Genomic DNA, 15,822 nt, shown 5'->3' on the forward strand with positions numbered 1-15,822 from the left:
AGCATATTACGTTTTTATTATTATAAATAGTACCAAAGACATCCATATATTCATTCAACAAATGTTTATTCAGGGCTTACTGTTTTAGGCTCTGGATTATGGAGGGAACAAAACAAAGACTATGCTCTCATAGAACTCACAAATAATAACGGGGATGCTAACAAGAAATAAACAAATATTTATCTTCATATTGGTAGTGCAAATGCTGGAAGAAAAATAGCATCAGTTTCTCGAGAGTGGCTAGGGTGGGCAACGAAGGCCTCTTTAAGGAGGTGACGTCTACGCACAGGGTGGCGAGGGAATGAGAGAGCCATCTGGAGAAAGAGCATTTCAAGCAGACAGAACAGCAAGTGCAAAGGCCCCGAGGTCTGCTTCCTAAGCCTGAGCAACAGAAGGCCCATGTGGCTTCTGTGGAATGAGCGAGAGGGTGAGTGGTAGAAACTGAGGTTGGTGGGGTAACTCCAAGGGCTGAAGGAAATTCTACAGGGAGCGGGGAGGAGGTTGGACATATCCAGAACACACTGGGAAGCCATGGCACCTCTAGGCAGAAGTCACATGGTCTGACTTACTTTCTCTGGCTGCCACGAGACTGGAGGATCGGGTGCTAGCATCAGGGAGACCAGGTCCAGCAGCACTAAGTGAATTTAAATGTCACCTGTCTGACCCTTGGCTTGCCCTCTTAAAAACTGTCCTCCCCTGTCTCTCATACAAAGCAAACCATCCAAAATCTGGAGGGGAAGCTTTTACCATCTTCCCTCTAATGGGTATTCACCACGTGCCAGGCATTCACTGAATCCTCACAACTACCCCATGTCACGCCCATTTTAAAGGAGCTACTGAGGCTCAGGTGAAATGCATACCCAAGGTCACAGCGAGAAAAAAAGCAGAGCTGGGATTAGAGCCCAACTCACCTCGCCCCGAAGTCCTCGACCACAGGCAATGGGTCATCTGCAGCCCTAGCCCTCCCTCTCCCCCACCATCCAGAGTTCTTTCTCAGCTTCAGGCTGAAAGAGCTGTGGGTACCAGCTGCCCTCACTGCTCTGCACATGCCACTCTCCATGTCGGCCAGCAGATGGCGCCAGAGCCACGTCGGTATTAGCGGAGCCTTGGGCATTGCCAGGTGAGGGCACTTCCCTGCTGAGGCCTCCTCTCCCAAACATCCCTGGTTCTTGAAGCCCCACTGAGTGCAGCATCTGTGTGCATACAGTCACCATTGGCTCCTGGGCCGTGCAGCCCTGAGGGGACTGACAAAGGTCACACTGGGAGTTGGGGTCCTGGGCTCCACCCCGAGCTCTGCAGCCAACTCACTGGGTGACCTTGGGCAAGCTCTCTGGGCCTCAGTTTCCCCTTTTGTGCACAGAGAGAGGGGTTGGCCAGGCTGAGCACCAGTGGCGTCCCTACCACGTCATCACCTCTTCTCCCTGCTCGTGGCTGAGTAGTCGCAGTGAGGGGCTAACTGCATGTCTGCTTGAAACAGACTGAAGGATTCTGGAGAGAAGCCAGGGAAGGGGGTGTCCAGGCCGGAGGACGTGCAGCTCATAGGCCGCCTGCAGACCCGCTTGAAGGAGAGAGAAGAGATCATCAAGCAGCTCACGGTGAGGCTGTTGGCTACCAGGGGGCCCTGCATGGGTGCCTGGGAGTTCCTGGGGGAAGGGAGGGAAGGAAAGCGGCATTCACCTGCACCTGGCATTTCACCTGGCACCTCAAGTTTTAATGCTGATAACCACAAAACAACCTTACAAAAGAGCCTTGGTTATTTTTCTATTGTACACAAGAATTCATACTCACTAAAAAAATTAACACAGGAAAATAGAAGGCAAAAAAGTCTCTCTGCTCCCAGGCCCCACAGTATCTGCCCATAGCTGATATCACTCTGTTTTTTATTAGCCAACAGAATTTGGGAAGATCTAGAATGGCTCGCCTTATGTTTGAATTTCAGTAGATTCAAGCAAGCCAATTACTCTATATCGATCTTCTGTAAAAATGACCACCTGTTTTCCAGTTAGCAAAGTCACCCCCTGGGGCCCTTGAAGAGAAAAGCTTTCTTCTACTCCCTCTGCTTCTGTATCAAGCACCCACCAAGGCCTGGTAGCCATTTATTTAAAAACTAGAGGTTCAGTGCATGAAATTCTCCCCTGGATGGCGGTGTCCCTCAGCCCAGCCTGCACTCTCTCCAATCTGGGACCCCTTGAGGGATGTCCAATCACCCGTTTAGGCCCGTCCCAGTGGGAACGGGCCTAAATGGGTGGTCGGACATCCTTCTCACAATCCAGAACTGCTGGCTCCCAACTGCCCTCCCCTGCAGGCCTGGTCCCCCCCAACTGCCCTCCCCTGCAGGCCTGGGTCCCCCCGAACTATCCTCCCCTGCATGCCTGGGTTCCTCCCCAACTGTCCTCCCCTGCAGGCCTTGTCTCCCCCCAACTGCCCTCCCCTATAGGCCTGGGTCCCCCCCAACTGCCCTCCCTTGCTGGCCTGGTCTCCCCCAACTGCCCTCTTCTGTTGGCCAGGTCACCCCTAACTGCCCTCCCTGCTGGCCTGATTTCCCACAACTGCCCTCCCTGCAGGCCTGGTCCCCCCGCAACTGTCCTCCACTGCAGGCCTGGTTCCCCCCAACTGCTCTCCCCTGCAGGCCTGGCCCCCCCTAACTGTCCTCCCTGCTTGACTCATCACCCAGAACTGCCCTCCCCTGCAGGCTTGGTCCCCCCCAACTGCCCTCCCCTGCTGACCTGGTCCCCCCCAACTGCCCTCCTCTGCTGGCCCGGTCACCCCTAACTGCCCTCCCTGCTTGACTCATCACCCAGAACTGCCCTCCCCTGCAGGCCTGGTCCTCCCCCCCGCCCCAACTGCCTTCCCCTGTAGGCCTGGGTCCCCCCAACTGCCCTCCTCTGCTGACCTGGTCCCCCCACAACTGCCCTCCTCTGCTGGCCTGGTCACCCCTAACTTCCCACAACTGCCCTCCCCTGCCAGCCATCTTGTGGTGGCCATCTTGTGTTCACATGGGGGCAGCCATCTTTGACCACATGGGGGTGGCCATCTTGTGTCTTGGTGTGACAGTCAATTTGCATATTACTCTTTTATTAGATAGGATAATGCAGAAGGCAAGAAAAAGTGGCACACAGTAACAGCACTAGCCAGATAGGGATTGCACCTGGGGTCTGCTTGCATTGCCTCGTTATTCACTTTCTGCACCTTAATTGTTAACTGTCTGCAGTACTCTTCTGAGATGCTGAGAGCACCTGGGTCTCTAACGTCCCTAAGGCATCCTAAATAAGCTGGCCCATTGCTTTACAAGAGGGGATGGGGACACAAAGACCCCAGGGGTAAAGGTGCTTCCTCCCAGCTTCCCTGGATGGCAGCTCGCTTCCCCCTGGCTTCCCTCCCCTCCCCAGGACGTTCCTTCTCTCTGTCTCCCACCCTCACACAGCCACCCATGCCGTGTGGTTAGGCTCATTTAGACGCAGTTGTGCTGTTTTGCCAGGAGGAGAGGAGATTTCACTACGCAGCGTTCCCCAGCGCAATGTCCCATCGGAATCGGTCCTTCTCTTTCAACCCTCACCCAGGGTATTTGACCCCTTCCATGAAGGTAGGTCGGTTCTGCTGCTTTTGGTACATTGCACGACCTGCTGGTTTCATTTTCCTAAGGCACCTGCAGTGTATTTACCAACAACTGGGAGACAGTCAAAAGGATGCTCACTAAGAACCACAGAAAATAACCCAAATGCTTAAAACAGTGCTTATATCTGGCTAGGAAGACGATGTGTATTTTTATTTTTTATGTTTTTTTTTTGTCTTTTCCAAATTTTCTGTAAATAAATGTGTCACTATTAATAGTGGCTCTAACAATAATTGGTGGTAGGAAGAAGGGTGAGAAGAGCAGGAATCTTCCACTTCTTTACATTTTTTTCCTTATATACTTACGGAATTTGTTACAATAAGAATATTCACCAAATCTCTCATTTGCTATCACACATCCTAAAAGCTCAAAAAAATTAATATGTTTTAATAGCTCGCAGAACAATAAACCTAATCTCAGCGGAACTGATATAAGATCATTTATGATTTTTATATATCCTTCTTACTGTGACAAAATGTATGTTTCACTTAAGAAATAGTCATGCATATAAAGACAAGATGGGTCCAGCCCCTGCTGGGGGTGTTATGTGGCCTCTAAAATCTAAACAAAGATCTTTGAATTACAAAACACATCTGTCCCCAGGAATTTCAGATAAGAGATTGTGGACATGTGTGTTTTTTTAAAACAGAAAATATAGGGGAAAATGCTTTGAAAAATAATATGGAAGTACGTAAATAAAAGCACTGCCTCCTCACGCGCATGGTTTCGGTTGGGTGGGTCTTACTTACTTTTATAATAACACCTCTTTGGGGCGATGCTAAGAGGCCTGTCCTTGAACACAAACAGAAAAAGAAGATGGAGGACGTGCCGAGCCGAGTGGTCAGCGTGCCCAACCTCGCCTCCTATGCAAAGAACTTTCTGAGCGGTGACCTGAGCTCCAGGATCAACGCCCCGCCAATCACTAAGTCCCCCAGCTTGGACCCGAGCCCCGGGGGTGGCCGGCCTTACAAGCCCACCCAGTCTCTCGATGTGAAAGCGGCCACCAGGTAGGGGCAGGCGCCGTGATTCCTTTTCCCGTGAGAGGAGGAAACTGGAATTCCGTTCTGGCACCTGTGCAATCCCCGGCTCCGGGACAGATCCAGAGAGCCGCAGGTCAGGCCCTGCCTGGGAAAATGGCAGTCCTGCCAAACGGAGGATTGTGTAAGGGCAGAGAAATGTGCCATTCTTCAGAAGAGGGACTCTTCCTGTACCACATTCCAGGAAGCCTCCCCCCCCGCCCCTTTTTTTCTCATGGCTAGACAAGAGGCATTGAATCCATTCAGAGTAACATTTTTAATTCTGGGCTTTGAAGTTTGCATTTCAGAAAGGGCCACTCCTAAAATGTTCCTTTTCCTAAGGCCCTGCCTACCCACGGCTGTTTGGGCCAATGGGACAGCATACATTTTTTTTAATGTATTTTTAATTGCTTTTTTACAGAGAGGGAGGGAGAGGGATAGAGAGTTAGAAATATCGATGAGAGAGAAACATTGATCAGCTGCCTCCTGCACACCTCCCACTGGGGATATGCCCGCAACCAAGGTACATGCCCTTGACTGGAATCGAACCCGAGACCCTTCAGTCCGCAGGCCGACGCTCTAACCACTGAGCCAAACCAGCTAGGGCAGGACAGCATACATCTTGATGAGTGTTGGGCTGCAAGGACCCCCTGGTGGTCAGTCGTTGAATGAGTCCAGCCCTTGTTTCACAGCTAAGGAACCTGAGGCCTGGAGCCCCCAGCACATCCCTGTATTAACTGCTAGAGCCAGCTCCCTCATTCATCTCATACTTGTATACCCCTGTTTAAGGCTATCTTCCCATCTATATATAAAAAGCTAATATGTTAAGCGTCCGACTGGTCGCTATGACATGCACTGACCACCAGGGGGCAGACACTCAATGCAGGAGCTGCCATGACGCACACTGGCCATTTACAGAGAAACGGCACCACGGACCTGGCGCCCACAAAGCAACACTCGGCTTCCCCCAAGTGGGACACAGGCCCTGTCACCACCCCGGAGGGACAGCCCACCAAATCGCAGCCAATGCTGCTGAGACCCCAGGGCGCAAAATGCAGCCCACAGCCCAGCCCAGCCTGGAAACGGTCACTATGGGTGCCAGGTAATGATGTCACCTAGCGCCCAGCTTCTCCTTAGCAACTAGCCTCCTTGGAGTTTCTACAGCCCAGGAACACAACTTGCTTTATAGCCAGGTGCAAACATTTTACACTTTAACCAAATCCGTGCCTCATCTCATTTGATCCTCACAGAAGTCCTGGAGTAGGTAGATAGGAGACTCGGTGGAATCCTATTTCCTTTTCATTAGCTGGAAAATGAAGACTTAGAAAGCTTAGAAATTTGACCCTACTGAAAAGAAGTAAGAAATGGTGGAACTTGAAAATGACTTCAAGTTTTCTCACTGTGCAGAGTATAGTCAAACACTGTTGCAATTAAATATTTCACCCTTTGTTCTCCCTGCATGATCTACAATAATAATCTGCTTCATGTTGATATTTACTGCTGTGTTGCTGACAATTACTTGAAAGAGAAGTTGGGGTGCTTCACTGGGCTGGAAAGAGTTTAGCTAAATCAGAAAGCAGGTCTAATTAAGCAAGTTTATCTCTATATAAAGCTCTCGCTGGCGCCAATCGCACGCATGTGTTTCCATCTGTCATTATCAATAGTGAATTTGGTTGACACTTCTATAATAGAGAAAGGGCAAATAGCTATATTAAAATATTTCTTCTAATTAATTTCCTTTCAGTGTGTATGAATTCATGCACCCGGCCTCTAGTTGCTGTATATGAAGCTCCAAAATTGCAGATAGAGACCATTCATCCAGTATACACCACACTTGCTTGCTAACGATTTCCCCTTTTTAATTTATGAGGCTAAATTCACAGCCTCATTGTGATGCTGGAACACAGTAGATAACTTTTAAAGAAGCCATAAATTGTAATGCTGTGTTGATCAACCATTTCTTTCTTTTATTTCTTTCTTCTCTGTAGAGAACTTTTATGAGTTTATTTGAACTAAACTGACAACATATGCCAGGGAGCAAGATCTCAAATGCTCCTCTTTTACCTTTTTTATGGGGTTTATTTATTACTAGGGGCCCAGTGCACGAATTCATGTACCTTGAAAGGAACTATGGGCTGCGAGGCTGCTGTGGGCACAGGGGCAGGTCTCGGCCCGTCCTTTGCGCCCCTGCCCGGCCCCGCCCACACCATGGCCCCCCCCCCCCCAGTCCCCTGTCTGCCGGCAGCCCTAACCCTGCCGCCGCCGCTCCCATATGCTGACAGCGCCGGCCCCACTTGTACCCGCTTATGGCGCGGAGCCATGTGGCTGGCGCCAGCAGCTTGTGTGAGCAGGCTGGCACCGTCAGTGGGTACGAGCAGTGGCTACTGCCCCCATCACCCTGAAGGAGCAGGGAGAGGTGGAGAAGCCCTCGGGGCAATTGGGGCAGGCAGCTGCCGCTCGCACCCGCTGATGGCTCCAAGTGATCAGGACCAGCGCTGGGCGCTGGCAGTGGGTGTGAGTGGTGGCTTCGGCACTGGCTGTGGGTGCGAGTGGGGCCGGCGCCAGCAGTGGGTGCAAGTGGAGGCTCCGGCGCTGGCAGCAGGTGTGAGTGCTGGGTGGGACCATGTGGCACATGGGAGCAAAGAATTTTCAGTAACCACCAGAGGCTCACCCCGACGACAGCGGCCAGTGCCCCGCATTGGTCTGGCACCCCCGCTCACCTGCTCCACCATCCTGCCGCAGCTGATGCCCACCATGTTCCACGTGTGCCCCGTGGTGGTCAGCACATGTCATAGTGACGGGTTGTTCGGCCGTTCAGTCTATTTGCATATTAGGGTTTTATATATATATATTTGTGCCTGGAATAAATGTTGCAAATATGCCTCATGATCTTAAGGGAAACAATGGAGAACCCTTAGTTTTCAAATCTGGAATTAGACATTGCCTTCACCCCTGTCCTTCACAACTGGTTTCCAGATGCTAACGTTGGCCAGTCATGTTCCGGCACTTTTGAAAGAGTAAAGAAGCTGTTCTCTTTCCCTGAAATGATGGTGGGGTATTAAGATGTTTTCTGAGTAATTTTCAAAACCTCAAAACCATCTAATCCTTTTTGTTGTTGTTGTTTGTTTAGGACACAAGATGGTGAAACTGCCCAACCCAAAGAAGTCCAGCCAAAACAGGGCTCTGCCCACCAGGAATGGTTCACCAAGTACTTTTCTTTCTAAAGTGATCCTTGGGATCCATCACAGAAAGGACATTGGAAAAAATTTTCTTTTAAAACATCTGACTGAGGGAGTGAACTAAAAAACTAACCAACCAAATAACCTGCTTTGTAATATGACTTGCATCCAATAGCTAAACGAATTTCGGCACTGACATTTCATACTGTCTCATCGTGGCACCGTTCATTGCAAATCCTTGACGTGAGGGTAAAAGGATCCCGTTACCTGAAAACATCATAGGAAAATGCTGTTAATGTTACTGATGACCTGCCTGTAGTATTTGTGTCCACAGATTGCGCTCCGCTTTGTGGTTTCCGCAGTCTACTTTTAAAGGGATTTCATTTTCCAGGATGCAACGCACATCCACTTGAAAAGTGTTTCTATGTCAGTGATATAATTTAAGATGCACATCTAACCTCATTAAGAAGAGGAATAAAACAAAGTTCCGAATAACCAGGAAAGCCAATTTAAACACAAAACAAGCAAATTGAAGCTACTAGGAATGAACAGCCAAAGACCTTGACACTTGGACTTCCTAATTCTGGACATGAAGTAGCTAATAGAGGGTATAACACCTACCTCAAAATGGGGCTTTATGAGGATTAAGCAACATACGGCAATGATCCCAATCACAAATTCACATTAAGCACTGCCTGGATTTGTGAATAACTGAGCCCCGCCCCCTCATACCTCTGTTTCAATCTGCAATGTCAACTTGGCCATTTGTGAAGGTTTCTAGATTATCTGTTCTTTCAAGTCAAAGATCTACTGAACCTCTGGTCTCTGGGTTTGGGCCATTTGCCTCATGATGCATTACTTCCCCATTGCATGGATGCTTGGTAGGTTAAAGGGGACAGGTAGTGGCCATCCACGGTGCTGACCTTGCTCAGCCCACACTGAACTGTTGGACCCTCTGAAGGAGCAGTGTGATTTGACAAAACGTAATACATCTTTTAATGGGCAAAATGTATTCTCAATCCTCTGGTGCTGGCCCAGCAAGGTGGCCCATGAACAGTTGTTTATTCTATGCACCGTCAAATCTTTGCTCTTTGAATAAAACTTTAAACAACTGGGCAATAAAAATGGTTGTGACTTGTATTGATTTTCCAAAAGAAGGGTGAAATTTGATGAAGACTGAACTTGGAAATGGAAAGTTCACATTGACCTCAATCGGATCATCTTCAAATTTAAAGTGGCCTCTTGCATACTTGTGTCCTTTTGAGAGAGATGCATTACATCTCAACTCATAATTTAAAGGTAAATTTACTATCTAATCAAAACACATGGCCCGATAGTTTTTTAATTGCTAATACTTGTTACCATACCTGTAACATGCCCTATTATTTTTCAGTATCAAGTATTTCGTAGTTGTCTTTTGCTTCCTGCTTAGTGAGCATTGTAGGACTTTGTATCTTGTTTTAAAGACTGCACGCAGTTCTACTTTTGTTGACTGCAATCTTTTCCCACCACCCTGCAGCTCCTGACTAGCAAAGCAGGCTTCCCTTCATTCTGCTGTCCCATACCTCAGTGCAACACCTGCTGTAGGGACAGGATTGTACTCAAGACTCTGCATCTGTTTGGACTCCTTTCTTATTGCAGGTGAGTGAAAGATCTTGTTAAATTTCTAGATCCTACCCAATCATTATATATGTGTTAACTAAGTCTTTGCATGCTTCTATCATCATGGGAGTGAGGAGACAAGGGAACTCCCAGCTGATGGCTTATTTCTCATTGAAGGAGGGATTTCTATGATCATCAACCAACCAGCAAGATGTCGTTAAAAGGAAAATATTTACAAACAAAGAAGACTGAAAAATTATTTATTTGCTAGAATTTTTTTGAATTTAATAAAAAATGGCAGTAACTGATACATACATTAATTCAAAGTCTTTTCACTAAGCACCAAGGAGGACAGTTCCTGAGCTTTTCACCAAGAACCGCTTTATTATTGAAAGATGCCTAAATCAGTTTATTTGGGTTTTTAATGAAGAAATCCAAAGCTGCCTATCAGAGCTTCTAATCAGCATGAGATGGCCAAGTTAACAACCCTGAAGTCATGTTAGCTGAGAAAAAAAATTTTTTAAAGCTTTAACTCACACATGTTCACTGAGGGGACTAAGAGGCCTCAAGCTGAATACCATACATGCACAAACAACAATGGGTAGTAAGTACTATGTAGAAGAGATCAATAATACATGATCTCTGTATGTTCAGAGGAAAATAATGCCTAATTCTCATGAGGGGCACAGGGACCCATACAAATTACTAACCCTCAAGAGAGCACCAAGCAAGGCTGATAGACAGGAAGTGCTGTGTCCTGGGGGGAGGAGAGGCAGCAGGGAGGGCATTTGGAGGCTTCAGGGAGCATCCAGGCACCATGAGCAGATGTCAGTGCTTATGGGGAGGGGCTTCAAGGCTGGAGAAAACAAAACAAGTCAAGATATCGAGCCCCAGAGGCACTGCCTCTTCAGGAGACAGTGGCGCTTGTTTGGGGTAAAGGGATGTAATCTAGCCAGAGACTAAACAACCCAGAAAGGAAAGCCTCGTTCAGGGACAGCCAGACACAGCACCCGTCTGTATTTCTCAGCAGCAGCATATCCATCAAGAATCGTGTTGGCCTGTGTGACCACCGAGAGGGTAAACCATCTTCCCAAATGCTGAGGCTCTTTGTGGAGAGTAAGTCACTGAGGGTCAGTCACCCTGCAGGCCACCCCCCACCCCGAGGCTCCGTCCCCTGGAATCGACACCACCCATTAGCAAGAACCTTCCTTAATGGAAAATTTCTGCTCCACAAAAGCAAAACAAAAACAACACAAACAAAACTCAAAACAAAAAGAGACTAACCCTCACATTTCACCTCTGTCCGTCGTGCTAGTGGGAACAGGGTCTACTATTGAGATTGATTCTTCACTGTAGAATGTGACAAAATTTACATGTCACTGCTCCTCCTGCAGCCTCCCAACCCAAAAAGTAAACAAGCATCAAACAAAATATAAACTTACCACAAATAAAAGTCAACATCAACTTAAGGATTCTACTGTTATATCACTGCACTAACCTAGGCTATGACAATCCTCTTCCAAGTATTTACAAAAGATCTCGTTCTGAGAGCTCTGGGCGCATGACAAACATTGCTGTATTAGATTCATCTTCTTGAGGTAGTTCAAAGTCTAGAAACGTGGCAAATTTACATATTTTTACCTACTGCCACTGGGGGTTAATTAAGATAAAACGTCTACAACCCAAATCCTCATCCTTTGATTCACAGATCAGACCAGACAGTTTTCCCCTCATGATTCAAACTAATCTAAAACTGGAAACACAAACAGATTAAAAGTTACACAAACATAAAAAATAAGCAAAAAAAGAAACATAAAAAGCAATGTTAGTGGCATCACACTAACAGTCTAAATTTTGCTAAAAACAAGAATATTTACTTGGTTTACCAAAGCGATGCCCATTTTATAAAGTAATAAAGTAAGAGCTTATAAAAAACGGGGAACATTTTAGGTGGGAGCACGCAACTAGGATCGTCTCATTCTCTGGCAGAGTTTTTCCAAAATGTCATGCCGCCAAGAAGCGACCCCTTCCTGCGGCTTTTGCTCAGTTCTGCTTCATCGGTGCGGGGATGTTAGCAGACGCCTGCTCGAGGTAGGCCAGGGAGCCCTGCGGGATGTCGGCGGGCTTCTTGTGCTGCCCGTTGATGTCCTCCAGCACCTGCTGCCAGTGCCGCAGCTTGGTCAGGTGCTTCTGGACCAGAGCGTCTTTCCGCTGCAGCTCGTTCCGCAGCTCCGAGACATCCTGCAAGTGAAGGTGACCAAGTCAGAGCAACCTCGTGAGAAGCAAATGCAGTTCCTGAATAAGAGCACTAAGAAGTAAATTCAAAACAAAGAAAATCCGTTAAACCACACTAAGCCCACTCATTACGCTGCTTGGCTCCACTATTTAATAACCCAAAGCAACTCTTCCAATGGCAAATGTCTGACTAACATGGAGAGCTTTTATTTTTAATCCGTTTTCTTTTAGTAAGTAATTCCCAAGTTATAATATTTCAAAGTATCAAAGAGCAGCCAAAAAGAAATCAGTCTCTTTCCCACCCTGGTCCCAGGCATTCAAATCTCTGTCCAAAGGCTACTGCTGAGAACCTAAAAAACAGAATCTGTAACAACTATTTAAAAGAATCCACAATCGCTGTTCTAACGTTTCATATTATGAAGTGTTAGGATCTCATTTTCAAGAGTTTTTCTAATGAATACCAGCATTGTAATTCTTTATCAAGACCTGGCCTTGAACACCCCTATGTTACTACTGAAGTATTCAAATCAGGAACTGATCTGATATAATGAACTATGAGAGTATCACTCACCGTTCACCTTCTCAACAGGGATATCATTGAACAAAAGTATTTTAACTGGTTAGCTTGTGGAAGCAGTTACTTCAAACACTGCCCACAAAACGTTCATCTCAATTTAGTGTTTCTCATTAGAGGCACCACTGGCCGTTGGGCGGACGGTTCTTCCCTCTTCACACTGCGGGGGCAGGTCCTGGCCCAACACAGGAAATGCCACGGCAGCTCTCCAGTCATCCTGGCAATCCCCACACACTTCAAGTGCCCCCGCTGTTTCACACGACTGAGATGATGAAGTCCTGAGCTTGGAGGAGCCTGGGCCGGAACACTAATTCTGGGTTCCTTGAACAAAGCTGGACAAAGCCCTTCCTGTGTACAGGCACTGTGTAAGGCACCTGGGGATGCACAGATCACAGCTCCTGTCCAAAGTGAGTTCCATCACTGGCTTTTCAACCGTTTTCAAGCAGCAGTACCTTTCCTTTAAGAAACATCTTTCATGACAGCCAGCATATGACAATGCTCTGTTTGAAGCCCTGATTCCCCCATCCCCTTTCCTCTACTACTTGTCCAGGTTGTCATGAACACTGACAACTCGCAACACTCGTACTCAATCTGTAAAGCCCTACTATAGCTAATGGAAAAGAGTTTTCCTTTAAAGCAGAGACGGAACCCTGACAACACGTGCTCTTCCTAAAGCTGAGGAGATAATGGAGCTCATACCTCTTTGATAACCTGCTCTGGCTTCTGGACAGATAACTGCAATCTTTTTTGTAGAAAAAAACATTCTGTTTGTCTTGCAATATCCAGGAATTTCTGGATACACTGATCAACACCTTAAAAAAAAACACACAAAATATTAAATCAAGAAAAATATTCGACATAAAAATCTCCCTCATATATGAACAGTCAGAATATCAAAACATCACCTTCTCATAGATGTAATCTGGGATTTTAAATTTGGCCACAGCAATGATATCGACCCCCAGCCTTCCACGTGTTAGCCAACATTAGATAGTAGATAAATTTGTACTTTTATCAGGTGAATAAGAGACCTACTACAGCACACTTCTTCTGAAGAAAAACAATCCAGAGTTCCAGCAAGAAGCATGACTCCCGTTAAAACGTAACATTTAAAATATAGTACAAAGAAACCAGAACCACTGGTCACCGCTGAGGACAGAACTTGGGCGAGGAGGAGGAAGCACAGAGACTGTTCCTTACACCTATTCAAAAACTAAACAAAACTTAACTTTAAAAGCAGTACACACTATTGGTCTTTGTCCTAATGCCGCTATGAAAAGTTCATCATGAATGACACAAGATGTCAATTAATAAACTGAACAGAGAACCAGCAGTATACGAACAATTTGCATAAATCTTCTTCCCCAGAAAAGTTCTCTGAGGGTACTAGCAGGACTGGAACACATCAAGTGTAAAATCAGCCATCAGAACCAGGTCTAAAAAGAGGGGATGCTTACCAGTCCGAATTTCCTCCTGATCCGTGCCATTGACATAGTCCTGACTCACCAGAGAAGCAAAGCAAGCCTGTGTGACCAAAACATATCACAAAAGAAAAAAACAATGTCATTCACACATCAAAAATCCTACTTTAGGGTAAGATGGCTCCTCCTGAGGTCATTCAATGAGTTGATAGCATCGGGTTTGCACACCAGAAAAGACATCAATGATGCCAATGAAGACGTGTAGTAAACTGACTGACTCCATTAGACCCACGGAGTTAGAGCCGGTGGATGAGGCGGCTGGAATCTGTCAGCACCCCATCTGCTCTCTCTCCTGCCACGCACGCCTCTCCCCACTATCTCATTCCACACCAGGGCCTGGAACCCTAATCCAGCCCTACCCTCAGCTGCTCCCTCCCATGCTCACACAACCCGCACCACCCATTCAGGGCTCAGGTGAACCATCACCTCCTCAGAGAGACCCTCTCCCTCTACTCTTTTGAAGTGCCATCCCTCCTGTTTGCCCTCTATCACCAAGCCCAGCTGTATTGTTTTTCACTGACATTAATCCATGCTTTTAGTCCATTATGTGCTGCCCCCTTCTAGCAGGTGGGAGGTCTGCCTTGTTCACTATGCGTCCAGGGCAGGAATTCTGCTTGGCACAAAGTGGGTGCTCCATAAACACAAGCTAATGACGGACTGGAGGGCCCAAGAGAAGAACCAGGTTGGTTCACGTGGAAACACAAGTCCCAAAGAGGGAGTTCTCCCTAAAGGGACCATGATCCAGGTGTGTATGTGACTCAGCCAGGCAGTTCTATGAACTTAGAAGGCCTAACACAGCGGCGGGGCCAGAAACAGAACGGGATGGGAGGTGGGGGGACCAGGGGTCAGAAAGGAACCCTCCAACCTCAGGAGAGCAGAGCCCTGCCAGCGACGAAGCAAACGCACTTGGTATGAGGCAGACAGACCTGGGCCCAGATTTAGGCCATTGACGAGATGGGAGGGCCCTTCTGCCTGCAGTTGCCACCATTTGATTTAATAGAGAAAAATGACAATATTCCCTCAGGCAATTCCCTGTAACCGGTTAATAAAATCAGAAAAGGACTCCCCATTCTGTGGAACATTTTGAATGATGACTCCTGTTGGATTTGGGGCTCCAGGGTACTCCTTGGGCCAAACTCCTATTTGGGGTCATTTCTGCCAGGGTCCCTCCCTCCTTAACCCCAGCTTCCCTCCTTCCTCGACCCTAGTATGGAGTTCCGCACACCTTTAAATAAGTCCATTTCAGTTCCAAGGGTGCCATTACTTCAGCGGGAAGGGCACAGGACGTGGCCAGCGTAACGGTGCGCCCCCGCACTAAACACGCAGGGATGCGGGAAAGGGCGCTCCAGGGAAAAGGAACCGGGTGGGACGGGATCAGTTGGTGGGAACCTGGAAGGGCCCTAAAGTTGGGGATGGGCCAACTTCAAGCCCACGTGTCACCAGAAACGTCTCGTTTACGCTGACGAGTAGAACACTGGCCACCACTCACTGTGGAGACGAAAGCAAGTGACTTACAGTCTCTGAGACAGTTTCCCCGTTTGTAAGCAGGGTGCGGGAATCGCTAGAGATAACGTGCGCATGCGCAGCTTACATTTCGGGCATGGCGGGAGGATGGGATCATAGGCGCCCCTCCGCCCCCACGTCTCCTTTTACCTCGAAAGATGACTCCAACTCATCCACCAAGGTACTCGGAGAAGATCTCGGAGCCCCTGGCGCGGCCTGAAGAAGCGAGGCCTGGCCCGGGAGTCCCGGCGGCGGGGGCGGGGCACCGGGCGGCTGCCCCGAGAACATACCTCCCAGCGGAGCCGCCATTTCTGAAATGGCAGGAAGATGCCTATTGCGCCTGCGCAGCAGCTGATCGGTGAATCACGTGATGCCCCAGATCACGTGGCAGTTCCCAGCGCCAGCAGTTGTTAGTTGGGCGTCAGGGAAACCGGCCGTTTGGGGTTTGGTCTCCTCCTCCTTCCCCGCGCGCATGGCGCCTGGCTTTTCCTTTTTTTTTTTTTTTTTTTTTGTTGTTGAGAATCGAGGGCTTTGACTGCTTTTGACACAGTTGTGTGGAGAAGAGAATACATTCGTTGGACCGAGCCCTCCCGCGGAAGTCAGGATGCTGCGGGGCGGG

General features: G+C 47.9%; 2 protein-coding genes across 3 annotated transcripts in view; one reads left to right on the forward strand and one right to left on the reverse strand.

The window, feature by feature from the left end:
* Positions 1–10,642, forward strand: part of LCORL (ligand dependent nuclear receptor corepressor like) — a gene marked incomplete at its 3' end in the record, with an annotated part of 420,506 nt that extends 409,864 nt beyond the window's left edge. For both annotated transcript variants that reach the window (XM_080660331.1, XM_080660328.1), the window contains 5 exons: positions 1,478–1,595; positions 3,479–3,583; positions 4,421–4,620; positions 7,760–9,107; positions 9,328–10,642. In XM_080660331.1, the coding sequence (XP_080516457.1) occupies positions 1,478–1,595; positions 3,479–3,583; positions 4,421–4,620; positions 7,760–7,853 (517 nt within the window). The remainder of the gene's footprint in view (positions 1–1,477; positions 1,596–3,478; positions 3,584–4,420; positions 4,621–7,759; positions 9,108–9,327) is intronic.
* A 327-nt stretch (positions 10,643–10,969) lies between these two features.
* MED28 (mediator complex subunit 28) lies at positions 10,970–15,562 on the reverse strand. Its single transcript, XM_080660422.1, has 4 exons — positions 15,354–15,562; positions 13,677–13,743; positions 12,919–13,031; positions 10,970–11,651 (listed from the first exon to the last, which is right to left on the reverse strand). The coding sequence occupies exons 1-4, from the start codon at positions 15,510–15,512 to the stop codon at positions 11,454–11,456; spliced, it is 537 nt and encodes a 178-aa protein (XP_080516548.1). The 5' UTR covers positions 15,513–15,562; the 3' UTR covers positions 10,970–11,453.
* Between the last annotated feature and the right edge of the window lie 260 nt (positions 15,563–15,822).

This window comes from Plecotus auritus (genome assembly GCF_963455305.1).
Source record: "Plecotus auritus genome assembly, chromosome: 1".
In the NCBI taxonomy this organism is placed as follows: Eukaryota; Metazoa; Chordata; class Mammalia; order Chiroptera; family Vespertilionidae; genus Plecotus; species Plecotus auritus.